Here is a 27,851-nt window from a genome sequence, read left to right as displayed (position 1 = left end):
GCTAAATGCATTACAGTTGCTGCCAATATCTGTCTCAAAGAAGAAGTATCTTTCTTCTGCAATATTTACAACAGAATATTGGCAACAGGACTGTTTACGGGTTTGCTTTCCTCAACAGAAAGGACTAAAGCACAGCCTTACCCCCTACCCTGAGCAAGAAGCAAGAGCTACTTGAGGGTCCCCTCTGGTTTCCGGGCAGAAGGCCTAGCTGCTGCTGGGGCTCCTCTTCTGCAGCAATCAAAGCAGCCAGAGGGCCTCAACCTGCTTCCTTCCCTTCCCACCCGCCCTCACCACAGTGGGGCAACGGAATAGGGGTAGGAAGCTCTGCTACCTGCCCATGTTAAGCTGTTTGCACCTTTTCTGTCCTTGAAGCTCCTGCATCTCTTGTTCTGACTTCAGAGAAGCCAGTCAAACACTCATCTAAACTTCGTCCCAAAGAGAGCCAAGGACTTTGGCAAAGAAGCCAAAAATTGTCTTACGATACAGGGGGCTTAGAAATACTACTAACACATGCAACAGCTCAGCAAGGAGGCTGCTTGGGACAAAACGCTAGTATTCCCAAATGAAGGCATGAAAGTTTAACTTGAAACTAGCCGAACATTTCTGGCATGGAGATGAACTMAGTTTTCGCATTTTTATAACTCCAAACTTTCCATTCCAAGTAAGAAAGGTTAGCTATATTCGATCTGTACACATGCATTTTTATAGAGCATGGTTCACCACAACTGATTAGTATGACCATAATTGCCAAGTCATTTTCCACAAAAACACTTGGTCCAAACCCACTTCTTTTGGTAGAGCTAGAGAAGGTACAAACACTTACTATTAACATTTGAGCTTAGCATATGCTCATAGTGCTTTTCTATGTTTGCATTTAATACGCCAATTAAGGTACAACATTTTTCATTTATGATTTTTGCAGACTGTTCTTTTAATTCTTCCTTTTATAGCCAGAAGTCTTCCTATTTTCTGGCTGCTGAATACATAATTAACACATGTCCAGCTCATTTCCCACTCTGCTAATTTTCCTAACTGATACTACAGCACATCATCGAGTTCTTGGTTAGTGTTACACACATGCATAAAATAGGTTAACTGGCACACCTAGTTATGGCCTTAAAGCCCTGGGGCATTATATACTGCTCCAGGCATGACTCAAACACATACAGAAATTCCTGCTAAGAAATTCCTGTAAAAGGCGGGGGATTTTTATTTCGCTGGATATGCCAAAGAACAAATAGGGCACATGCTTGCCTTATAACTAATTTAAGACCTGACTACAATTTATATTTCTAAGGATTCCCATGTTCTTTTATGTAATTCCATCTTAAGTTGTGAACTAAAAAAGCAGTTGGTAAACACTATTAGTAAAGTTGATTTTCACTTTTTCTGCAACCATGTGCAGTTTTCATAAGCAAGTGATCTTTACAGCTGGCTGGCATAAGCAAGAATGCCTGACCTGCCTCAAATACATTTTTGGTCTGTGCAGCAGAAAGACATAACATTTGAGCATTTTTGTAAGGTAAGGTCCAATGTAATAAGCACTGTACCTTTCATCCAACCTGGCTTGTGCCCTGAATGCACCTTTGCAAGCCATGAGGTAATATGCTCAGGCCTTCCAACCTATAAAATAGAGTATCTATAAAACAATCATGCTTAGCACACCTGCTGCCTTTATAAAACTTGAATTGCTCTCCAAAATGACAAAAGACAAAGACCATTGCTTTCTATTTCTGCTTCCATTAAAAAAGCAGAATTAACTCTTTAATATTTGAAGAGTTTATAAGCAGGTTGTTTATAAGTGATCTTTAGCTGTAGCAAACTGAAAACTGAAAACAGCTGCATAGCTTTGCTTTTAATTTCAAAAGGACTTTGCTTTGAAAAAAAAAAAAAAATCAGGTATTTCTGCCAGCCATTATTTCAGTAAGAAAGGGAGTTTTATTTCAACACTCAGCGACCTCCAAGCATCACGATGGGGAGAAGCTCTTACAACACAGGAGGCTGAGTAAAGCAGGGCGCGTAACCTCCTGCTGAGGGGGGCTGCTCAAACCTGCCCCCGGGCACCGAGACGCAGAGGGCTCTGGTGGGAAACAGCCCRCCTGCGCAGGGCCCATATCAGACACCAACCAACACCCCCCACCYGTTTCACCATTCAAAATACATTCTCTGAACAGCATTATAATGTAGAGCTGACAGACTCCAGCAAAGCAAGCAGCTGATTTATGTATTCTTGCCCACTTTGTCTGACGTTTACATCTTTTGCTACACTGCTTCTAGAGCCAAAGATGAACAGAAATGCCTTCAAAAAGGCACACTGTCGTCATTAATTCCCTTCCTCCCTTCATTTTAATATTTTAAGCCCAGAAACAGTATTATTAATGCTTACTAAGGCATGAGTTACTACCCTTGTTTTCTTTTTTATTCATGTAAATGTGATAGGCAACATTTGTGGCACTTTAGTAGCTAATACAATCTAGCTGTTGTATGCCTGTCTTAGGTTTCTGAACAATTCTTTAAGCTTACTGTRAAGAATTTCTTCTTTAGTAACTCTCACAGAGGAACTAAACTTCAACTGAAAGACAGAAGAGTTTTGCATGAAAGAGCCAACTGTTCATGTATTACGTGTTGCCACTTCCTGATAGTGGTCTTGACACCAGTAAAAGTTATCGCAAATTTACTTACTACTCTTTAAAGAAATAGCATGGCACCACTGTCTTCCCGGAAAGAAGAGAGTATGCCTGAAGTAGAAAAATATTGGAACTTCTGAGCATTAACTGCAATGAACGGCTGAACACCTAACTGTAGAATCTTTTAAGACTGAACACAGCTGTATGAAACACTCTATTTTCGTTTTGCAAATTCTAGTGCTGTAGGTATCTGCGGAAGTCCTCAATTCCATCCTAGAGGCTAACTCATCAGCGCTGCAATGGTGAGACAGCAGCTGCACAATAATTTATTTCCATTGAGGACTGTTGAATTGTAGGTCTTCAAATACTAAAAACACCCCACCACAGTCAGCCACAGCATGGCACCGATCTAGCATCATTATTAATTCACCTCACTTCACTGCTGGTCCAGAGATGATGATCTGCTCTCCCTCCTGGTTAATACAACATATCCTCTTCCATCACCATATTTTCTAAAAGAAAAATCACAAGTTGGTAAAATAACTGTAAAATAAACAAACARAAAAAAGGAACAATTTTATTTCTTAGAATATTGCTTCCTTTGGGATTTTGAATAAAAGTAATTTACCAGCTTCATCCTGCAAGACAATTTACTGAAACAGAATTCCAGGTATGTTAGCTAGTTTTATTTGTGCCCCAAAGGAATGAGAAACAAGTTGAATAGAAATGCAAAAAGCCCACTATCCCATGCCTTATGTCTCTTATTGAGATCGATTCAGACAAAACTTGAGCTCCCAATAAAAGCTTTGCTGCTGTTTTGCTAGCCCATCAAACTTCTGGCGAAGAGTAAGGTCATTTTTTCATGAACTGTGCAGTTTCTCCTGTTCCTGTGCAACCACATAAATACAACTGAGATGACCATAAATGCTTTGGGGAACAGACTGTGTTCATTGCATTGAAATGGTGCCCAGTGAACCGCATCCCTAGATTTCCAGCTCCTGCAAGCTAACACAGGTAATTACCACTAAATCAAAGGACAGAACATTATTCTCAGGCAACTGTTGTGCTGCAGGAGCCATGAGGAAGTGAAGGAAGAGCTAAAATCCATAGCATTCTARAGGTGCAGACAGCCTTAGCCTTTGCTTCTAAAGGTCTTGGTTCAAAGGCATTTTGACTGGGTGGAATGATCAGCAAACCCAGCATTTGCAGAAGCAGGGAGAGCCACAGCTGCTGAGCAGCAGCATTCATGCCAGTTCAGGACATGAATCCCCTCTGCCAACCCTGCCTCAAGGCACCGCTGCCAGCTCCTGTCTCATCAGGAGACTTTACCCACGTTTTTAAGAAAAAGATCAATATGCAGATTAATCACAATCTTCCTGGAAGCCCTAGAGGCTGACAGCTGTGCAGTATATTCTCCTTTAGAGGCTTGCCAGCTGAATTAAATAGCTTATCTCTTCAGGAAGAGAGTGTGATGTCTGCCAAGACATGAATCTTCGTACCACTTCATTTTCTCATACTAGAGTTTTCTTGAATTAAGTATTAGGTAACCAGACTAGTTATTTTGTACCTGATCAAGAGTCTTGTATTCCCCCACCATTTTTCTGAAGGAGGCAGGGAAGGCATTTTCTTAAGAGCAAAAGGTAACATAGAAGGAATAATCCTTGCCCCTTCGATGCCTGCAGTCTCCCCCATTCTGCAGAGCTGTTGCCATAGCCAGAAGGTTTTGCAGCTTCTCAGGTCACCCCATCACAGAGGCGTGAAGCTCAGGCCCATTAGCTGACAATATCAGCTCACTAACCTACATCTTAAGTGAGCCAGAGTACTTGCAAGGAGGTGGGAAAACTGTCATTTCTCCCCTATGTAACAGCACAGCAACTATAGCGTTTCTGGACTGAGGCTTTGGCTCATTTCTTCAGAGGCCAAGAGCCACCATGATAAACTCAGGGCCTTGTAACACCAATCGCACACCAAAACATGGGGAGGTGATGACGAAGCCCTCACTACAGTTTTCCCAGCTTGTCTCTAGGAGGAAAATTATAAATGTGCAGAATAAATCCATCTACAAACCTCACGCAATACTTGAAAGCCATTCAAAAGAGTGGCCAGTTACACAAGAAGAGTGAATACACACGACCTGCAATAGCAAACAAAGCACGYGAGTCTCTCAGGAAGGCTGGATGACAGTTTTATATGGGGATTACTTGCAAGGCATAAATGGAGGAATTTACTGGAGATTTACTGTAAAAGCTCTGTGGAAAAGAGACAGAAGGTTTTACATCCTGCTCCAGCCAAGACAGTCTCCCATAAGTCTCTCAACTTACTGCAAGAGAAATTACTTCAATTTTGCTTTTTATTTCAGTTTCTACTAGTTATTATATCCCAGCACTGTCATTATTACCTCTTTCTAGTAGAAAGAGTTAACACAAATGCAATAAAGCTCTACAGTCTGCAACTTGAACAATTCCTACCACTCCCTGAAGAGGAAGGCCAGCATCATGTGCTCCTACAGAATCACAGAGATTGGTAACTAGTCTTTAATTGAATTGCAGTTGTATCCCAGAAGGAAGCGCCTCCTTCCTTCCCACAACTCCAAAGTGAGCTTTCTTTTACCACCAAGTTTAATGAGACCTTTTGCTCCAACTATTTTCCTTATTTTACAAGTGGCTTCAACCCAGTTAGAGGAAGTTCTTGCACAAAAAGTGCAGGTTTTCCTTTTATTGATAACAGCTTTTACCATTAGAAACATGTAACTATACAAGGTCCTTGTAATATTTTACCATACTATATCCAGAAATAACCACACAAAAGGAAAAAAAAACACCATTCTTGAACACACCTTAACTGTATACTATTCAAGTTACTTTTTACATGAGACATTTATGTGCAGAAGTCAAAGCATATCAGCAACACAAATCTTAAGATGCATCCCTTATCTGACTGATAACTCAGAAATATCTAATTAGCTTTCCAGCCACATATTCTCCTTGAAAACAGCAACCACCTCTGCAATTACACAGGAATAGAAAAAACATTTACTACTCCTTTTGTATAAAGCTTTCAACAAAAAGAGTATTCTATCTACAGCTTCTAGGTAACGTACATGTCAGACTTGCTTATAGGAATTTGTTTTCATTGAATCTCCTGCCTCTAATCCCTCTCTCCTGATGCATTTTTGAACTTAAAAGTTTCGACCTTGCTGCACTTTTCCTACTTAATGAATCTGGAGATGACAGGTCCATGTCCAGTCTTCCATTCCATTTGCTCAACGTTTTCTGATTTTCTCAGATTGTCTTAGATGAGATTTACAACAGACTTCTAATTCTCCTCCATTCCCAAACACAAATGGAACCTTACAAGAGGGTCCTCACCATCCCCAACCTGCTGTCCACCCAGGCAACACCCACAAACACACACCACCTTTCTGAAGAAACAGAAAAAATAATAAAAGCAACTGTCCATAACCACTGTACCTGTCACTTTATTGCGAGGTCCAAGCTTCAGACTTCCAGCAACAATGAGCCTGTTATACTTCATGTTCTTCCTGTTAACATGGGACAGTTGAAGGTGCCCACACTCCCTAAGCAATGCTCCCACATTCTACCGTTTTATTGTGATTCTCATTAAGCTACTTGSGACTAATAAAGCTTTTTTGCTGAACTTATACAAGTATTATACTTATACATGTATTTTCCTCCTGTATTTGTTGACAGTTAAGCTTACACTTAATTATACARAATTTTAAATACTATTTCCAATGTTTCTTATCTAAACTTAAATATCAAAAATGAAGTTTTAGTTATAGCCATATTTACTTGAAAAAGATGCTACGAAAATATTAAAAATTCTCATGTATAACAGTACATTAAAATTAAAGAATCTAACTATGAAGCTTTTTTTAAAAAAACAGATCAGATATTTAATCATCTGAAACATCTAATTTCCTTATGAAGGCACTCAGTGGTTGGCAAGAAGTACTTTAAGTACTTTCCCGTTTTTATCTGCACAGCTATGGAAATCTTGTTGCAAGACAGGATTTGAGGAAAAGCAGGCTGTTGTATTCAGTTAAAACAACAGTATATGGAAGTTGATTAACCATTAGGAAAKTCCTTAAAGAGGTAACTCTGAATTGCTCACTTACACTTGACATGATCCAGGAATGCCTTGCTCCAAAATACTACAGAGATTCCTTCAGCTGTAGACCTGTGGGAAAGCAGACKGCGCTCCAGACACAAATACTGCAGCACGCTACAAAGGGCAGCACTGGCTGTAGTCAAGAGCCAACCAGTCACTTACTGGGCCACCTCAAGCGTCGATCAGCATCTTTTTCTGGGAAACATCCTGGACAGCCACTAAAACTGGAAGTCATCTTCATGGATTCCTTAGAGACGTAYGTATTAGCATTCTCACAAAGGAAGAGTTAGTCAACAAAATATTTACAGTGCTTTTAACCACCTTAATGCAAGGTAGTAAAATACTTCCATTAACACAGAAGTGAAAAGTAAGCTTGGGAGGTTAGAATTTTATTGTTCCACAAGTCAATACATGAGCATAGCATGTTTATCAGAAAATGAAAGTCTGAGTTGTTGACATTTGCTCAAAGCTTCCTTGTGCCCAACAATTCACCTCTTATTCCAACACAGAGCAACTGAGCTTGGCAAGTTTGCATTTGCCCATGTCAAGTCAACATCACTGACAGGAACATTTTAGACAGAGCTAATCATACCAATTTGGAGAAGAGCTAAGGAAGGAGGTAAAGATGCAAGAGTATGGTAAACTTATACGTGCGTTTACACCAGGACATCCTCAACTGCTTCTGTCAGTGTCAACTGTACAAGCTGGTAAGAGAAGCCGAGCACTCGGAGTTCTTCCAAAAGACTGTCCTTCACCTGCAATACTGCAATTTCATTACTGCAAAAATACACAACTCTATAGCTCTTCAGTGACTCATAGTTTTTTCTATCAGAAGAGCCTAGTTACTACTATACTCAGTTAACATGAAAACTCTTGTCTTAGTTTCCAGTGCTTTAATATATGCTCCTGAAAGAGACTGAAGTTTTCATATGGAATAGATGCTACATAGCTTTGTCTTCCTGTCTCTTTATTTTTGGTCACCTCATCCAACCAAGCGATCATATTTCTAATGGTAATTTAAGCATTTCTGCAGTTTCCACTGCAACTAGTGCTGTATACAACTTTTACAGTTCGTCATGTGTCACAAAGATCATTTTACACTATCTTAGCAGATTTTTTTTCTTTTTTTAATCTCAACAGCACTTCCTTAAGTAGCTTGTATCCCTATTTGCCTAAGGGATACCACTACAGATTACTTCCTTTTACTGTGCAGTTGCAGTAAAAAGGAAACAGAAACTGCTTTCAAATCTATTAAAAAGCTCACCAATTATTTTACTCAATATATTAAAAATAATTTACCTTCCAGAAATAATGTACAACTAGAAGCAGTTCACACCATTTTAAACAGAAACCGAGAAAGTGTTCAAGGAAAAACTATTAAGTCTGAACATTGCACTGAACCAAGAGTAATTTGCCGAAATGCTTTAAACTTCTGACTCCTGCAGCCAAACTGCTTGCAGCCACAAGTTTTATTGAGCATATGCACTAGGCAGACAACTGAGCAGTTGGATCTATTGGAGAGTTGCTGAGAGGAGCCCTGGTTACTTCCTCCGGGCACTTCCGCCGGTGGCGAGCATGGTGGCCACCCGAATGAAGATGTTTAGTGTATCTGTGTAGATGCCCAGGCACCTAGGAAAACAGGAAACCAAAGCAAATTGAGTTGAACAGTAGTAGTATTTGGTTGTGTCTCGTACCATTGCAATTCATTTTTAAAAACATCTTTTAAGGGCCTGTGACAAAAATCAACTATACTGTTCTCTGAATCTCAGATGTGTAAAACCTATACTTTCTTTTAATCAGAATTTTGGCAGCAAAATGGTATTTGCTACAGTCTCATCGGATACCCYGTTCTCAAATAGCAGTTCTCAGTTTTTATGCTGACCTATCTGCTTACCTCCAAGGATTTTTAAAAACTGGTACTATTATTCTACTTTAATAATCACAAATCCAAGGAAGGAAGGAAGCAATTCACCTAAGATCAGAAAGACAACACTTGTAGCAAGGAAGCTACTTGCTTAATTAGACTTRTACTTGATGAGTGTTACGAGTGTTAATTAATCCTTCTTTCTTTACCTGTTATGCTGATGTTTTTCTTTTTAGTGACAAATATAAAGCAACTACAGAAGAGCTAACATGCCTTGTCTGAGGTGATATTGACTGGTATTTTCAAAGAACAGTTATAAAAAACACTCCCCAAGTAATGAAAATGCTTTCAAAAAAGTTAATATTGTTGGAAACACGTAAAATTCTCTCTAGTTTCAAGCAGGWGATTTCAGTTTAAACCCCAAGCAGCTATTTTCACATTGTCTTTTAAAAACCCACAATTCTTCATTTTAGAGCAATACACTGACATTAAACAAAGGGGTTTTTTTGAAAGCACACTTCCTTATAATCTGCAGCAAATTCTTCCACAGCCATTGCCATCAGCTTTGTGCTAACGCCGAACACTTACGCATTGATTGGATCGTATTTAGCTACTCCGTAGTAGGGCAGGGTCTCTGCACGCTTGATAACGTGCTGCGTATCATAGAGCAGGAACATGCCGAAGAGGACCAGCCCCCCATAAACGGCCACCGAATACAAACCAGCTCCAAGAGCAGATGTAGGAGGCAAGAACATCGATCCTAGGAAGAAACATACAAGAGTGTTAATAACTACTGCAAGTTTCTCTTATTTTAGGTAAGGTCAAACTTCAGTTACTACAGCAAATATTTTTCAAGGAGTAGTCAAAAACTGTCATGTGTTTGCAGTGCGTTTGCATACCAGCTGCTTTCCTATACCCACATACAACAGTGGGAAATAATGCATATACAAGTTGTTGCAGTCATTTTAAGCACCCTGGGCAAACACATACTTCTCTTTACRTGGAAGTAGTTCTGCCCCTGTGGCTTTTATACAGCAATGTACAGAAATAAGGGAGGAGTGGATGAGAAGGTAAGCTTACGCCTATGATACTCCCCCTAGCCACCCACTGGTAGTAGCCAAAAACAGAAGCCATCACTATCAGCCAGATTAACACTGGACAGAATTACAATTTCAACAACTACTTTGTTTCCAACACACACCAAAAAGCATCTGCTGTGCGCTACAGTTATCAATACTAGGTAAGGCAAATTTTAACTGGAGACAGTAGCAAAACAGTGTTTTACCAATTGAGGATGCAAGAACGAAGCCTAAGCCTACTCCGAGGGGCCCTCCCATGTTCAGAAACTTTTCGCTCGGGGCACACATGGCCACAGTGGAGAGCCCCCCGACGATGCCGGCTGTGTACCAGGCAGCTCTCATCAGCAGAGGACCTCCCAAGAAAGTGAGAGGAGCCACCACTGCACCCATCACACCTGGTTAAAGGAAAACAAAAACAAAGCCTGTTAGCAACAGATCTGCTCAAGACTCCACCTGCCAAAATCATGTTTTTGCAGCTAGGTAGCGCAGCTCAAACTATGCCATTTACATGACAAAAATGCCGTTGTGCTTGACTGTAACTATCTGGAAGGCAAGAAGGCATGATAGACTAGCAATCTTAAAATAGGTGACCTACTTTCATCTAGCTTTAAAGAATATTCCAGGAAAGGGGTTGTGGAAGAAAGCTTGAGGACCAGCCAGCATATTGATCCATTCAAAATACAGCTGGTCAGCAGATACTTTGCACAGTACAACCAGCCACCTATTAGCAATAGGAACACTCAAAACTGAAAGGCAGGACAAATTTCCACTACAAGAAAAATTTAAGAGAAGTTGGATTTTTCACTGGAGTCTTGTATGAGGCCTCCATCTGCTCTGCTAATGTCAGATTATGATTAAAAACAACCACTGCAAAAACCTTAATTTCCTCTTTAATTGATAAAATCTTCAGTTCCAGCAAGCCAAATATTATTTCAATGCCTAACACTTGTCATTCCTGAGCTGTAAGTTGTTTCTGGCAAACCAGTTTAGAAAATAAAAGCCACTTATSTGAATTAGCTCGTACCTTCAGTGGGAAACTAAGCTGTAATCCCATTTTAAATACCTGTTGAGAATATGCATATAGGAAACTGCTGTTTAAATGCTAAAATCCCATGTTCGTAGTCAGTTTTCAAATATCCTTCTATTTAGTACACACAGAAGATGCATCACAATATCATAAAAAGTAAAATCTAACCCTTCTCCTTAAAATATGGCTTTAGTAAACAAGTCCCCTTTTTCAGGGGAAGCTGTTCGGAATAAAACCAATTCACAACATGGCAGGTGGCGATGACGACACTTCACACAACAGCAAAAATAGCTGCTAGCTCATCTTAGCACAGGTTGCCTTTCTCCCCGCATTGTTCAGCCTAGCAGCTTACTATAAAGACTGCACAAGCAAACTGAATGTAGGCCAAAAAAATGGTGTTTTTTTTTTTTTTTAAACAATTAGCACAGATTAAATATTAGTGGTAAGAGTAGACTTTTGTGGCAGAACATGATCCAAGCAATACTTGGTTTTCACACTGCAGCAATTCTTCCAACATTGGTGTTTCCAGTTACAAGAATATCATTGTAAAAAACGAGGCGATGTACTTAAAGAGTACACAAGAGCACTTCTAGATGCTATAGTGCCATAATGTGGTCAGTAAAACAAACAATGATGTGGTTATTTAGTTCTACCCAACAGGGCATATTTGTATCTCAAGTTCAAAAGCACAGCTTTATACAAGACTATGAAATATTGGAGTTGTGTGAAGGACACTTAAAGGTCACTGACCTTCAGTTCTCACAAGTCTCCAAAAACTACAATTCTCCTAAAATTGCATTTAAAATTCACTCTAAAAAAACCAAAGCTTCGTYAGATTAAACAAACGAGATCACATTGAAAAAATAAAAGAAATAAAAACATGAACAGCCCCACCCACACACACCCCCCCACACACTCCACTAAAATGAAATTAAACCCCACATACCTGAGTGCATCATCCAGGCAAGATGCTTGGCTGCTGGACTATCTTCATAGGATATAGATCTGACCAACATTCCAGCACCAATCATAGCTGCAAAAGTTGCACCTATTGCCTATAAAAACACAGCATTATCAAGGGCAGTTTGGCATTAGGACATATGGTCTCTGTTCTACCCCAGTATATGCTCTAACTTGTGGATTGTGAAGCAAGAGTTTGCTGCTCTTTCTACTCAGTCTTTTAAGAATTTGAGTKCAGTGATGAACTTGCAACAATCTCCTACTTGTTCATGACAGAATCAGAAAAATACATGATACCTCCTCTTATGCATCCTCACTGAAGTACCTGAAACGTAAACACCATTTTTCTTGTACGTTTCTCCACCCAAAGCCAACACTCAGCTCACATATGCTTTTGCTGCTGATGATTTTTAAACCTCATCACCTCTCCTTACCGCTGCTTCTGAACAGAACCTTGCAGCAGCTAAAAAACTGGTCAGAAAGGTTCAATTTCCAATTAATCACCAAGCAGGCATTATCAAATTAAACACTACAGAATCATGCCAATGCTGGCATTTAACTATCATTATTCAATTACACTTACGGCACACGCATTCTGCAAACTGTATGAACAGTCTACTTGGGCAACTTAACTTGGAGTATCATTTTGGCCCTGACAGACAGAAGGCAGCCTTCTAAGAGGCATATCTAGGGGCACAGGCTGGAGTAGGAATATGCAATAATGTATCCAGTTTTAGAAAATGATGGAAATGCTACCATTAGTCTCTGGTAGCAACCTGTAACAGGTTCTTACTAGCAGACAGCTAGTCAAGATAGCCTAGAATCTGTGTGAACAGCTTGTCAAAGATAAACTATCACAGGAACATATAAGGTGCAAGTCAGCAATGTAATCAGTTACCGCACAGACACTGAACTCCTGTCTTAGAAAGCAATTGTTCTTAAAGACCAGGAAGCAAGAAGTAAAGCAAAAATACTTAGTTTCGCTACTCAAAGCGATCAAATCATGTAAGACAGGAGATCAGTACTGCTCACGCCACTTTAACCCATCTAGATCCACTTGGTTAAGTTACTCGGTATTTGCAAAGATGAAATTATAAACACTGTATTAAAGAGTCAACAGCTTTGAAAGAAACACGCTGCTCTTCAGACCTCATGTCTTTAAGAAATAATGCTACTTACTGAAMGCAACTTTACTTCTCCCTGCCTATTCCTATACACTCTTTGGATATACAGGCAGTCACTACACCACAGTTTTAATACTAACAAAGGGTGGTATTTTAAAAGTGCCAATGTATTCTTCTGTAAGTCTTCCAGCACATTTCCCACCAAGGGCAGCATGTGAATAATACCTTATAAAGCCAGCTAACAGGATGCTATCTGGTTTTATGCAGTTTAAGCTTTCAACAATTCTGACACTATGTAATGGAACAGCTACAATTGTCACTGTCCACCTTGACTGATGTACCTATGAAATCCAGTGCCTACTACTTTTATCACTGTGGAGGAATTTGTTGCAGAAAATGGACAYGTGAGCAATCCAGCCTTTATGGACCTTGTAAAGCAAACAACCTCCTAAGGAATTTGGGAGTTACTGAAGCTACAGAAGAGACGATTGTTAACTTGTGAGATAAGATTGTTAGCTTGTGCACGTGAGCATGGCAAAACAGTTTATGGAGAGCTATCACGGTTTTAATAAACTGCATTCACTTGATCACATTGATCATGTAGTGGTGTCCATATGATCCTCCACAACATATCACCAGTTTAGCACCACAACATGTGGTGCATCAAGGCTTTCATAATGCCCGTTGAAAGCAAATTGGAAATATGACCTCCAGGAATCCCTTGCTCAGCTGAATTCTTCCTAGTCTCTGGACTACTGAGTTTAATACCTCAGATTTTACCTCATTTTTAACAGAGGAGTTGACATTTTGCATTTGACACCAACAGTCACGTTTGGGACYAGTCCCTCAGAAAGCATCTTTAGATTTCACTTGCTCTTACCAACCACGAGCCTCTCGTCATCAGGCTCATGAGCGCTGGAGACCTGCTCACTGCTACGGCAGAGAGTGCTGTCAAGCCAATGCTGCCTGCAAAGTACATGTAGGTGGAGCGAATTCTGTCTTTCACATACTGTGGCCAAATGCTGAAAAACAAGCAGCAGTGCATGGTTAGGCAATTACCAGCACCAGCACAAAGACCAACCAAAACATCATCAAATACCTCCATTATTAGATATCAGAGAGGTCTCATAAYAATGGTGGTGTTTAGCACCTTCTCCCCTGGTATAGCAATCAACTCTTTAGAAATATTGAAAGCTACAAATAAAATATTTGTGGATCAATTCTATGGAGGAAGCATGTAGGAGAACCAAATAATTAACATTCTATGTACAAAAAGAACTGTGCATGTACAAATTAGTTTAAAAACATTTACAGAACGTATATTCAAGCATCAAGCACCCTGCTGAGCTCCTCACAAAATGCTGAGTCATAATGTACATATTTACCAGGCATCACAAGACACACACATCATTGAGAGCTCTCCAACAGAAGCAGGAAAACCCAACCTTAGAGCCTGACACTATCATTCAATCATACCACGGACAGGAAGCTTCTCCAGCTAATACTAAGAATAAACATGCTTTACACATTTTCTACCATTTTACTCTTTGGACCCATTACTTGAACGCGTGTGGAAGAACAGCAGTTTTTAGATGAGTGACTTACAACTACAAACAGCAAACATTAAATATGAATATCAATGATCACTTCCAACTGTTAGTGGGGCAAAAGCAGGCCAAAGTGTCTCCAGCACTTAGTTGTCCAAGTCACAGCTCATCACTATCTAAAACTGAAATAACTCTAGGTTTTCGGGGTTTTTTTTTTTTTGCAGTTTGTTTTTGTTAGCTAAGTGGTAATTCGTGCTACTTTTACACAGAACAAATTCATTATGAGCAAGGCCTATGCTAACATAAGCAATGCATTTAAAGGAAATTCCTCAGTCTTCTTTACAGAAGGTTGTACTGAAGTTTAAGCAGCAAAGTCTCACAGCAACACCAGGCAAAGTACTCTTTAATTGGTATTTTTACAGAAGACTAAGTACCTTTTCTAAATTCTCTGTGGCATCCACAGGAAAAGTATTCACACAGCCTTTGCAAGGAATTTTCAAATTTGCCAATAAAGAAAGAACTTAAGCCAATCAGTATGCATATAAGCTTGAGTTACCCCAAATTTGCTTTGGGTTTTATGCTTAGAAAACTTACAAGCCCAGAAGTGACAGCATTTTGTTCAACACCTCAGGAAGGGTAAGTCATGCATATATTGAAATATACAGCAGAGGCAGTTATAAGCATGAGAGAGTCATTTCATGGAGTCTTAATTTAAAAGACCGAGCGACCTTACTTACACAGCTTTCTCAATAGCTCCAATCTCACTGGACATGCCCATTCCATAGTAACACAGAGCTCCCAGGCCAACCGCAGCCCCTCCAGCAACAACTAGTCTTCCCAGGCGATCAGCTGCATAAAGAAAAAAAATCATGTTCTCATGAATGCTTTTTCTTGGATATTTAATAGCATTTTTGTGTAATAGTTTAGATAACTGATCCTACATAAACACCTAAAAGCTTCATTTAACTGCAGTAGTTGTTCAAGAGTCACTGTTTTATCAGTTSCTGAAAATAAAATTGATTCGAAATACTCTAGATAGCTTGTCAACACAACAAAGCTTCATAAAACACAGCAAGAAACGGGAGACTAGCCAGTCACAAAGTTTATTGATCCTCATTACTATTATAGACAGGAATCCCAACACGCACTAGTTAATAAGTTTTYCATTAGAAAATATGGGCCTCTGGGTCTTTTGCAGTCATTGAGCTGCCCTTAATGTTTGCTCCCTCGAGCTCTTTGGTAACAATTAGATCCAAATCAGTTCAGAAAGTGATTTCCAAAGCTCAGAGCCATCAATAAATGCTTCCTCTATTAGTTTCTACTGTCTGATTCTTTTAGAGGTATTGTCTGTGACTCACAGGCATCAGATTATGGCTACAATTAACAATATTTAGCATAGAATATTGGTGTAATTGAAGAACAGCTGAGACTGAATACTTTCGGTTGCAAAGCTCCTTTAAAATTATATTTTTTCCTAATGCATTAGAAACAAGATTTTGGCTAGTGAATGTACATAAATACTATTTATCAATTCAATCCTCTTGCTGAATATTTGAAAGTCTTGTTCACAGAACACTGCTATTTAAACAATCCCTTTGTGATCCACCAAGAGAAAATTTCAAACAGGAGGCTTCTCTGTACCATAAGGCATTTGCCATTTTAGATGCTATAAAAGAAAGACCGACAAACCAACTCTATCCACTGGAGAGAGGTCACTAATAAACACAGTTGCTTTTCAGTCTATTGAATGGTTTGAATAAAAAGGTTTGCCTTTAAGAAGTTTAGAGCTCCTCTACCTTTGATTGCTGTTTCTGCAGATGGCTCAAACGCAGCTTCTTTGATTTCTTGGCCAATTTTTCCACGCCTTATTCCCGTTCTCACTCTTGTGGCATAACACTGTTAGATTAAGAGGTAACATGAAAAGATACATACACACACACAAATGAACAAAACAGCAAATGTCTCTTACTAATAAACTGTATTTACAGACTAATGGCCCCTTATTTTAAAGGAAAAACAAATATAATACCATTTATTTGGTAATCTTAAATTATGGAAAATTATGGAGAATTATGGCATGGAAATACTGTGCTAAACAATTTAAGATGAAAATTTAGAGCTTATGTGAATAAGGCAAACTAATTTTCTTTACTATTCCCACAGCACAAAAAAAGGCCTTAAAATTTCATTTCACCACTTTACAGACAGAAAAGTTATATATGCCCTTGCCCTCTCTCCTAAAGAGAGATGAACTCCAATTTATAGTTCTATTTACAGGCACTATATTTGAGAGCACAGCATAAATTCTGCATTTTCACACATTTAAGCTCGACTTAGAAAACAAATTTGAGTAAAGATATATGAAAGAAAACAACAATATAATCTTAAACTTAGGATACTTAAAAATACCCACATCTACGATAAAAACAGAAAGCAGGCAAGACAATTGACAAAGGTGCTTTCCACAAGTTCGTAACAAGACAGCAATGCCACCCAACGCAACAGTACAGTTAATTTTGAAGAGACTCTTCAAAGCAGGTTGTGCTATCTGTGCAGGCAGCAAAAGTGAAGCATCTCTCACTAAAGAATAAACAGACAATTGTCCTGAGGACAGTAACAACTGACTTTTGACATTGCTGACCAGACCAGATGTTGTCTGCCCTAGTTCAGAAACTACTCTAACTTGGACTTGAGCTCTAAATATGTACTGTGATCGAAGCCTCTGAAGATATATTATTTTTGTACAGTAACAAAGGGTTTAAGATTTTTACCTAGAAACTAGCAAAGAGAGATGCAATGAAAACTCTTACCCATCTTATATTATCTGGTGAAGTTTGTCCATTACTAATTACCTCCTTGAAGTTCTACAGATTTCAACAGAGAACTTGAATTGCTCTTTAAATCCCTATTTTGTAATTAAGTAACATGCTCCCTTCATCAAGACACGAACTCCGTAAGCAGCAGCAGACTCATGCTCAATACACAAGAGATACCATCTGCAAAGTGATTCTTTAGGAAAAAAAGATTTAATCTTTCCATACATAAACAATCAGAAACATTACTAAAACGTCCTTACCTGGCTAGGCTGCCACAGCTTGTATGCTGTTATATTGGTGTTCCTCAAAGCTGGGGAAGCCTGAACAATGGCAGGCCGGATGGCCCGGCATGGTAACGTCCTCAGGCATACTAGCCTTGCAGYCAGCATGGTTGCTTAAATGGGTAATACACAATATTTCTGCGAACACACACACAAATATATTTTACTACTTGCATACATGATTTTCAAACAAATATGTACACTTCATACTCATCCCTGACTATATTATACTACATACTGGAAATACTACTGAATTTCTGTAGAATACTGTAGATCTTCTTAAGCACACAATTTAACTCTGTTCTACCTATATTTGCCTCCCATTTCAGTCAGAGACCTATCTCTCACAAGAATGCATATATCAAAAAAACAGGATGAGGCCAATACAAGTCCTCACCATCACAATGCTTTTTGAGCATCATTATGCACCCACTAGGACTATCTAGGCACAGCTTTGTGTTACTTGGGCAACTACCGTTTTGAACAGCAGCACTGCATTAACGTTCCTCACTCTAAAGAGCACCAAGTGCTCCAAATTTACATAACCTTCAGCTAAATATAATGCCAAATAAACAGATACCATATGTACACCATACCTTTGTGTTGGAGAAAGTTTAACAGAGACTTTATTTCAATAAGCTCYTTGAATTGGCTACCTTCATAGACAAGATGTGCAGTCAAGGTCACAAACCTGAACAGATCCCTAAGACAAGTAGGGAAGAGCCCGAATATCCTRCAGGAGCCGTTCAACAGCTCTGCTAATTTACTGCAGCTGCTAYGGGGGCCCGCGGGGATGGGGGGCCCAACCGCGGCTCGGGAGGCGGCCCCTTCCCCCGTCCCTGCGCCAGGACACCCGCGGCAGCCGAGGGGACGGAGGGCCCCCTCCCCCACACCCAGCAAGACCCGCGAGTGCGGCCCGCCCCTTCCCCGGGCCCGCGCGCACCCGCTCAGCGCCACCGGGCCCGCTCCACCGCGCGCCCCAGCTGCAATGACGCCGCCGCGCCGGAAGTCACGTGCGCGGCTGCCAGAGCAGGTGCGGACTGGCTAGCCCGCCCCACGTGACCCTGCAGCACGCACTCGCCATTGGCTCGCGGCTGAGGGTGCCGCGTCACCGGCCAGCGCCGTGGAAGGCGCGGGCGCCATCTTTAATGAGGCCGGAGAACGTTCTGGAAGGCCTCTCCAGCAGGGCTTCGCACCGCCTGCCGCTGCGTAACGCGCCGCGCACGCAGCAGCTGGGGCCCGGCCCGCACCGGCGACCTCCCGCCGTCTCCTGCCGCCCCGAGCGCGGAGGCGCAGGGGGCCGCTGCCACCTCGCTGCACAGCAGCGCTCGCTAGCCGCCATTTTAGGCGCGGTGGGCGAGCGCGGCCGGCCATTTTGGGGGGCAGGGAAGCGGCGGTGCCGCCCGCTGCCCTGGGCTTTCTCGGCGCTTCTCGCTGTCCGCCKCGTGCAGCCGCCGGGCTGCCGCCCCGAAGGGTGCCCGGCACGCGGCAGTCGCCGCCCTTACCGCCTCCTGCGCACTGCCAGCCTCCGGCCCCTGCAAAGCTGCTCCCTGTTTCCAGCAGGTGGCATTAGCTATGTGAAAATAAAAGAGAACAGGGCTGTAAAAGTTAACTTCACCTTCCAGCAGTGCAATAATCCCGAGCTGCTCYCTGGGTGTTTGCCCTCCATTTTGTTGGCAGCGCCTTTCCAACCCGGGCATTAATCAAAACGGCAGGRGCATAGGCTGCCCCGCCAGCACCAGTCTGGGTCCCACAACTGCTGCAGGTGCCGGTGCCTGTGTGGCACYGTGGCCCCAGCCGGCCCGTGGCCACGTTGTGCCTGTGAGGAGAGCCATGCCCACCTCCCACCAGCCAGGAAGCACAGCAGCTCCCCTCCCGCTCCCCTGCACAGCAGGGTGCTTGCTGGGAGGCCTTCCCCGTTCCTAGGCTTCTAACGCGCAGGGTGATGCCTGGCATGAGGCGCGTGCGTTTCCTGCCCCAGGCAGGTGGCTGTGTCCTGCTGGGCGCACRGGAAGAGCCTGCTGGGGTGCTGCCAATGGGAGGGCGCCCGGCGGCCGCCTGGCCAGCTCAACACTCACCCTGCCCCAGGGCTTCCCCGCCGGGTCCCTTCCGCAGCCCTCCTTGCCGCCCCTTCCACGGCAGCCCAGCTTTTTCCTTCCATCAGCCTAAGGCTAAGCCCAAGCCTAGGCCAGCCAGAGGGCAGCAACACTGCCCTCTGCTCCAGAGACTCGGTTCTTTCGCAGCCCCTTGGTCAGCTCTACGCCTGCCCGGTCCAGCTGCAGCCCTGGCTGGCTCAGCGCTACCTTAACCCTGGTCTGAGCCACACGCCAGACAGACTATGCAGAAATGCGTGGTTTTGGCAGCCCTGAGTTTGCCTTGGCAGCCCCACTCCAGCTACAGCCCTGTAGTTTCTTTCAGCATTAACACTGCAGACGGGCACAGCTGCTCAGAGCCAAGCGAAACAGACTGTGGGAGCCCTGAAGCCAAGATCAAAGACAAACATGGCAGAAATGGTGTGGGACAAGGAATGGAGTGCAGGAATAGAATGAGAGCTAGGGAAAAACTACAAAGGATCGTGAGATTGGCTCCTTAAACCTTAGAGTTTCCCCCTTTTAAACTGTTAAGAACCGGAACATACTGACGTGCTAGTTTGCAAAATGAAAGGCAGAGAGAAAGATCAAATGTGGAAGAGGTCTACAGATGCAACAGCATGTGGGACCTTGGAGAAGAGTTTGAATGAAAAGACTGAAGCACAGGAATGAACTATAGCAGGGAGGAGATTCCATATGAGGGAGCCAAATCCAATGGGATTCAAGATCTGATTCTCATTTTCTCCTAAAGTTATTTACTTTCCTTTGTAGTAAATGAAAATCCAGGGCTTTGAAGTCTGTAGCCCCAAGGCCCTCTGGCAGAAAAAAAAAATGCCAATTTCAGGCCACAAACATTTATTTAGAGACTTACAGTGTTTATTTCAGAGTTTGCAACACTCCATAATTGTTATGTACTAAAGGAGTCATTATAATAATTAGTATTTAAATTTATAATTCYGTTATTAATAGTAATAATTTATTCAAGGAATCAAACTTATCTCCCTTGCTACAGCATCATAATAATGTGAAAAAAATCTCCTGGGAATTTCAAATTACATCATCAATCCAGCTCTGCGCCAAATTGTTTCTGTAATAAATAGTTTTGCCAGAAACTACCAAATTCTCAAAGGGCCCACAGTGCTAAAAATCCATCCACGCTCGCTTTTTCATAGAAATTTAGCTGCTAGGTAAAGTTCCTTTTCTATGATCAACAATTTGAAGTGCTCTAGCCAGCTAATTTACTCCTTGTGCACAAGTGCACAAAACTGCAGCCTCTTATGTAAGCAAGTCCCCAACCATCCAAGCTTCTGAGCTGAACCCAGCAGGCTGAGGTCCGCCTGTTGGTGCGGGTGTCACATTCCGGCTGTTGTCAGCCAGGGGCGGCAGCGCCGGGTTCCTGCAGCACCACTGGCTGCACGTGCGCAGGGACTGGGGCTCGTGCCGAGAGCGAGGCCGGCAGCGCGAGGCGCCCGGCAGCAGCTGCACACGCAGAAACTCGCACTGATGCTGTGCCCGAACGCRCCGGGCATCAGCACTTGGCTCAGGGCTTAGCGTCTTCATTAACCAAACCCTGGAAGCGCTGCCCACAGCCACTCTCCATCCTTGGAGATGCTCAGCTCACTGGGCATGGGCACGGGCAGCTGCTCTAGCTGGCCCTACTCTGAGCCAGCTCCAGGGCTCCTGCCAGCCTCAGCCCTTCCCTAGCACTGTGAAATGCCAGCATGAAGGTGAGTCCTGAAGGACTCGCTTTTTTTTTCCAGGAAAGTTGATATTCACGAAAAATAACTGCTTGGAGAACAGTAAACACTTACTTGAGGCAGTATGTATGGAAATGATGACATTTCAGAAGAAACAATAATATTTACAAAAAAAAAGGAAAGATCCTTTGAAAGAGCCTGAACCTATCTACAGAAATGAAAAGAACAACCAGGAATTTTCAGTATTATGCTATTTCCTCCAAAATGAACGCACCATAATTTCACCTGCAACAGGCTTTGCACTTGCTGAAAACGCCCTCACCCCAGCAGGACGGAGCACAGTTTGATCCTGGAGGGCTAACTGTAGGTTTTGCTACAAAGGCAGCGGAGCAGAGCCYGCCACGCGCTGTGCCAGAGCGGCAGGCAGCTGCAGGCAGAGCATGAGCCCTGCCGCGGCACAAGGGCGAGCGCGCTGCTTCCGCAGCTTTGTGTGGCCGCTTCCACAGCYTGGCCTGGCTGCTTCCCCAGCACTGCTGCTGCCGCAGCTGCCGCCGCACCGGTGGCACTGGTRGCATGCAAAGGGCTTGCGTTGCCACTGCAGACGGCCGGGAGCGCCGCCCCGGCCATGCACCGCCCTGAGGCAGTTACAGCTGCGCATCTGCCTGTCTTGTCACCCCAAGCAGGACCATAGAAATCCTCACACTTAGCCCCACGCAATCCCGGGATGCAGCGTGAGCCGCAGCAAGCCCATAACTGTGTTAATATTCAYTGGGAATTTTGCAGTTTAAGCATATAACTGCAGCCCTCATACTGTCTTGCGGAAAGAGACAACTTGATCAAAATGTTCACACGGCTGTGCCCATCAGCAGAAAATAAATGAGGCTGTGGTTGGCACAATTTCTCCTTAGGGTGAACTTTGCCACTGAGGTTTTTCAAATTAGAGCTGATAAAACATATTTTGAACGCTTTYTGACTGTGTTGACTCTAGCGTTGCAGACAGCTCTCCCAGCACGTTAGGGGGGACTCTCATACGGAATCCATAGCTCCTGTTTGTGTTTCAAATGCACGTTCAGTAAGCATCAYGTTCCTACTTTAAATCAGATACCATTAAACGGCGTCGTGCAGCACAGGGAATTTGTACAGCCAGTACTGATGTCTTTATCATGAGGCTTGCTCAAAGCCAGGCAAGAGAAAATAGCATTAGAAAGAGTATCTCTGCTGTGGAAGAATAAGGGATGTGGACAGAGCAACCTCCATGCTGGGAATGAAACAGCAAGAAGGGGTTGGGATTTCCCAAAGTGAAGCAGCATCAGTGTTCTTGACAATCTGAATAATGTTTGAGCTCTCTATTCAGCCACATTTCAAAGCACAAACAAGATGCTCACTTCATTACGGCRGCCCTGAACTTCACTGATAGAGGCAGGGTCTTTGTGGTCATTTTTTGACAAAGTTTGCACCTTATACTTTTTTTTAAATACTGTACTGAAATTCATACCCTCGCACGTGTATTTTATATCAAAGCATCTTCAATGTAGTAATATGGCTGGGGTTAGAGAAAAAGAATGTTTGTGAAAAAACATAATAGGTGCTGTCAAAAAAAGCATCCTCTTTAAAGAATTTCACATTTTGTCTGTCTTGGTAGAACAAACGCACTGTGGCAGGCACRTCTGGTGTATAGTAGTGTCTCTGTGTTTAATAGATGGCTGGGTTTTTCTGCATGTAGAATGTGTCTTGGGCAAAAGAAAATTAGAAAGCCTTTAGGTAGTCATTGTAGACATTGTGTGTTTTTAAAATAAATGTATATGCATTTGTGCAGAGGATCCGCTTAGAAAACAAACAGTAGGTCTGCAGCTTCGGAAGCAGTCTAGAGAACTAAACAATACATCTTCCAGAACGGGTATATCRCTTTTGTTCTAAATGACTGTTTTTACACTGCTTGAAGTGTTCATCCCCTAGTCATTGATTTCCATGAAGACACTGCTAGGACGGTTCCTAGGAGTTTGCTGGCTAAGTACTTTGCAAASTTATAATTTCCTAAGGAAGAAAGTCCTTCAGGTACAATTTAAGGCACCATGCATTTTATATGAAGTAACAGCTTTAGATTAACTTAGGAACAGGTTCTGCTCTGGGTGTTTTTTTTTCAGTCAATGTGATGTTTGTCTCCTTAGGCACAGTAAAGACAGCAGCTTTGTAACATACTGTGGTGATAAAGAAACTTTTGCTCTTAAGATCCTAGGTAGGAAGATGTATGAAGAAATTCCCATTCCCATTTCTTGATCATTYGTATTTAGACTGTACTTTGTAGAAATGACTTTGCTTTTATACAGTAGGAGAGGCGGTGTCACCCAGGCTGTACTCGCCGTTTTATGGGTTGGGTTCCCTATGGCTCTAGCACTAATCCTGATGACCTTGTCTCCAGTGTTCATCGTTTCCCTTAGGGAAGGACAGCGCTGCCCTGCACAGATGCAGGTTCCTCAGGATGACTTGCTGCTCTGAGGCACAGCCATTTCCTCTCCTTTACTCCAGGCCCTCCTCCGTTCCCTGCAAGCACCTGGGCCACTTCAGGTTCTCTTCCAGGCTTCTTGTGGTCCCAGTCCTGCAGCTTCTCCCTCTGCTTCCAAGCTGCCCTGTGTCTCATCTTTGCCTTCTCCATGACCTTCATCGCCTCCCGCTGACTCCTGTCCCCTCTCCCCGACACCTGCCAAATCCAATGAACTCTTGGTAAATGGTCCCTCCCTTGATCTTCTTTGAGGAAGTCCACATACCTTTTTAGCCATTAAATGGAGATTTTGACATTAAAGAACATTTTAAAAATTTTATTTATTTATTTTGCTTTAGGTGGCCTGTAGTAGCCTTGTTCCTGAAGAATACTGCGTTGGTTACTCAGGTGCTCAAGATAAACGAAGATAAGCGCGTTGGTAAACAAGGACCTGACATTATATAGTTATAAATGAATACATAAGCTAGAACTTTTGTTCACTGAAGGGTCTGTTTGAATACATTGTACATAACAAGACATTCCTGATCCATGTTTTGGAGTCTATAGAATGAATTATGCATTTGCATCCAATGGTAAGAAAAGCTCTCATAATTTTAAAATATTTTTCTACAAAAAAGTAAAATCTATGTTGACAGCATGAGACCTCTCACCCCCAAGAAATTGCTATTCATTTTGTTTAAATTCAACAAATATTCATTTCCCTAAATGCCTGTGAACTACATACTGCAGCAATAARTGACCTAGGGCTTTTTCTAGAATTGCTGTTTGTGCTTTCTAATTACTTTTAACATGMAGAGAACTATTCTCTGCAACTTCTTGAAAAAACATAATACTCTCTGATATTTACTAAGCTTTGATTTAGAGTGATTGTCTTCCACCTGGATGGAGGGAGATTTTCTTCTCAGGAAGTTTATTAGTACATTAAAAGATGCAAATTAATTCGTAATTCTTTTGAGTTCATTCTCTTGGGAACAATTACACAAGGAAATTATTAACGTACAAGAAAACAACAGTTAAAAATCTCAAAGGGCAACAGCGATGTGGAATATATGAAAACATTTAAACCTATCTAATAGCACAGCTTGGTTATAATGGTCGCAGCTCATAAAGCCATTTTAGCTGTGGTTTATTTGTAGCCTGGCTGCAGGGCAGGCTGAATGGGGTGGCTGGCGAGGCCCAGGCCTCCGCGAGGCCGCAGGCAGCTCCGTGCAGAGGCCGCCCGCTCGCTACCAGCGTTCGGAGGATCACAAGACATGCAGCTTGCACCCGTTCCCAGTTCCCATATTTATTTCTGTGTATGCTGTTCCATGATCACATACAAGAATATTCACTTCAATGTAAGCCTCTGAACTCAAGCCTCTGATAAATAAGGCAAACATTTTGATCCAGATAATGAAAATCCCTCAGGATCCAGTTAATATTTGATGAAAAAACAGCAAACCCACTTGCTTTTTTAGGCTTCTTCTGATGAGCTCTTTTTTTCCTCCTTTTAGTTTAGTGTTAAACGACTCAACAGCTTCCCTTTTCAGCTTTCCCTTCATAATTTATCTTACATGTTTTTCATGTTACATATCTGATGAAAATTTTAAGTATTTTTACAATCAGAGTCATAGCACGRGGTATCACCAGGACACCTGTAGTTGCTGTCTCCCTGACACATCACTATCAATGAGAAAGACCASGGGAAACACCACACATACAGATGATAAGCATCGCCCACCAAGGGAAGTTGCCCACCACGTGGACATTATCCTGTGTTAAATAACTTCACCTTCCCTGTGCTTTAAGCACAGTCACAGCCCCATAATATTCAGCTTCTGTTGTTGACTAATACGGATTTCCTTGAGGTCACCCCATGGAAAGTCTGATTGTAGATTAATACGCTGGGACAAGATAAGACAGGGATGTCACTTGAACTCACAGCAAGATTAAGTTATGGATACGCAAGCATAAAATAACTTGTATTATAGACATGCTCACATGCGGCTTTCGCTAAAGAGTCTAGAGGAACACAAATTCACAAACCAACAAGGATTAAATCTGGAAAAGGTTCTACAAATATTTCAGTTCTCACAGCAAGAATTAAACTACCAAAAACTAAGTAGTGTGGACTGACAACACTAAACCCTGAAGCGGAGAAGCGGATGCAACAGGCCATAGAAATCATCGGGCAGAAACCAAGTTCCCGACCACAGTTACATTCCTTGTTTTGTTTTCCTGTGACAGCAGGCCACTTTCAAAACCCCCTCCCTCAGAATATTCCAAATCCCCAAACCCCATCCATTATTTTGACAAGATAGAGAATGGAAAAGAAAAGTTCACACATATGAAAAAATAGTATGGGTGAAAGTATGCTTCCAATTCCTATTCTGTCCTGCTCATGCAGTTGCTTGATTGCATAAAAGCATTTCCTTTTGCCAACCTAAAATAGGCAGTTTGTTTCCAGAGGAGCAATTGTCTAGTCTTTATCACAGTGCAATTAGAGCTACTGAGAAAAAAATCAAGGATTATTATCTATCTAATGCCATCGTTCTGTATATTTGAAAGAACATATGGACTTACTGGAAAAAAAAAAGAGTGGACGCTTTATGCATAATTAAATGTCCCTGTGCAAGACATGTGAATTCCACAAGGCTCCTTCAGCTAGTTTGTCCCCTGCTGGTTTCTGCTAGAGACAGAGAGCCCCAAGGTCTTGCGGAGGAAACGGTGCCAAGGAGCCAGAAGGCCATTTCTGAGGGGGATTTCTGACATGGGGCCATTACAGCTAAACTGTTTTCAAATGCAGTTTTAATTACGTGAAAATATCAGCAAAAGTTTTTCCTGAGGACAGCAAAGAAACATAAAAAAACCCCTATTGCCATTTAAAAAAAAAAAAAAAAAAAGCATGACATAATTTTAGAATACTTCAGGGAAAGGATATGACATCTTAGAGGACTGGATGTCTGTGAGGACTATGACACGCTGTGGCCAAGGAGAAGATGAGACCAGACAAGGCCTTTGGTAACCAAACTTGCACCCTCTAACAACACTGTGATTCAGGCTGTTTGAAAAAAAGCTGATGGCATCAAATCGATTCTGAAGGGTCAAGTGCCTTTACAAGAAAGCTTCCATTTAGCCTAACCTAAACTGGCTTTCCTCTGTCTTTAAGGACAAAACACATGGAGACACTACACATCCCCAGAAAAGTGAGTTCTTTGGAGGCCAGCACCGAGGTTCAATGGCAGTGATCCCTTGGCTCCTGCTACTGTGATCTGCCTCTCTGGCAGCAAACCAGCACCACCAGACTGGCATAAATGTAAGTGCCAGGTCCATTTGTGTCCTTTGAAGTGCACAGTCTTAAAGGATCAGTGGAGAGTTCTGGAGAAACCAATATTCAAGTTAAATACCTTCATTCTTCTGGAGAAATGACTTCAGTAACTATTCTAATCAATCATGGTCATTCCCTACCCATACAGGCAGCAGAAAGGTGCCATCCAAGCACAGCCTTACACAAAGGGTCTTCCTGCTTTAGACGCAAGTGCAGAGGCCTGGGCTAACCTAAGTACTCCTCACATGTGAGAGAAAAGAGGGGAGCTCTTCCAAAGAGCGGGCTCCGGGTTTAGGCAGGGTGTTTCCAGGAACTTGGTCCCTAGCAGTGTGGGCTTTGGCAGCTACCTACCCTGTCCCTACCTACCGTGTGCAGCAGGAGACGCTGAAGCCAGAGATGACTTCGCGAAGGCGGCAGCGCCTCATTGACCAGACAAAGGCAGCCAGGTCACAGGCCAGGCCAGGCGGCCCCCCCACGTGCTGCAAGCACCCCCAGAGCCCGGCCCGCAAGCAGGCGGGAATTGGGAATCTCGGCATGACATTTGTCTTTTCCTCTTTGCCATGGATAGTGCTTCTGTCATCTGTGAGTGTAAATAAGCATGAGGTGAGCAAGTGCCATAAGAACACACTGGTTTAAAGATATTTATGGGAAGACTCACTGATTGCTAAATGATGGGGAACAGTTATAATCTGTTATAGTTAATTTACTACTACCTAAGTAAAAATGTGCTAAGAACAACACACTTGTTAAATTAAAGCCCACTTAATGATTACACAGCAGTTGGGAATAACAGCCAGTTAA

General features: G+C 42.4%; 1 protein-coding gene across 3 annotated transcripts; it reads right to left on the bottom strand.

Moving 5' to 3' along the window:
* Positions 1 to 7,338: 7,338 nt before the first annotated feature.
* On the bottom strand, positions 7,339 to 19,029 carry GHITM (growth hormone inducible transmembrane protein). Of its 3 annotated transcripts, none has more exons than XM_026043011.1 (9): positions 18,962 to 19,029; positions 17,436 to 17,594; positions 16,156 to 16,255; positions 15,097 to 15,208; positions 13,693 to 13,834; positions 11,675 to 11,783; positions 9,908 to 10,096; positions 9,211 to 9,382; positions 7,339 to 8,387 (listed from the first exon to the last, which is right to left on the bottom strand). In XM_026043011.1, the coding sequence occupies exons 2-9, from the start codon at positions 17,562 to 17,564 to the stop codon at positions 8,300 to 8,302; spliced, it is 1,041 nt and encodes a 346-aa protein (XP_025898796.1). In that variant the 5' UTR covers positions 17,565 to 17,594; positions 18,962 to 19,029; the 3' UTR covers positions 7,339 to 8,299. The 3 variants fall into 3 exon arrangements, with proteins under 3 accessions (XP_025898796.1, XP_025898797.1, XP_025898798.1); XM_026043012.1 differs by lacking the exon at positions 18,962 to 19,029 and adding an exon at positions 18,400 to 18,460 and having other exon boundaries at positions 8,300 to 8,387; XM_026043013.1 differs by lacking the exon at positions 18,962 to 19,029 and adding an exon at positions 18,053 to 18,237 and having other exon boundaries at positions 8,300 to 8,387.
* Positions 19,030 to 27,851: the final 8,822 nt, after the last annotated feature.

The sequence above is a fragment of the Nothoprocta perdicaria genome, unplaced genomic scaffold (assembly GCF_003342845.1).
Source record: "Nothoprocta perdicaria isolate Ctin4 unplaced genomic scaffold, notPer1 scaffold_32, whole genome shotgun sequence".
Lineage (NCBI taxonomy): Eukaryota > Metazoa > Chordata > Aves > Tinamiformes > Tinamidae > Nothoprocta > Nothoprocta perdicaria.
This window is presented reverse-complemented; position numbering and strand designations above follow the sequence as displayed.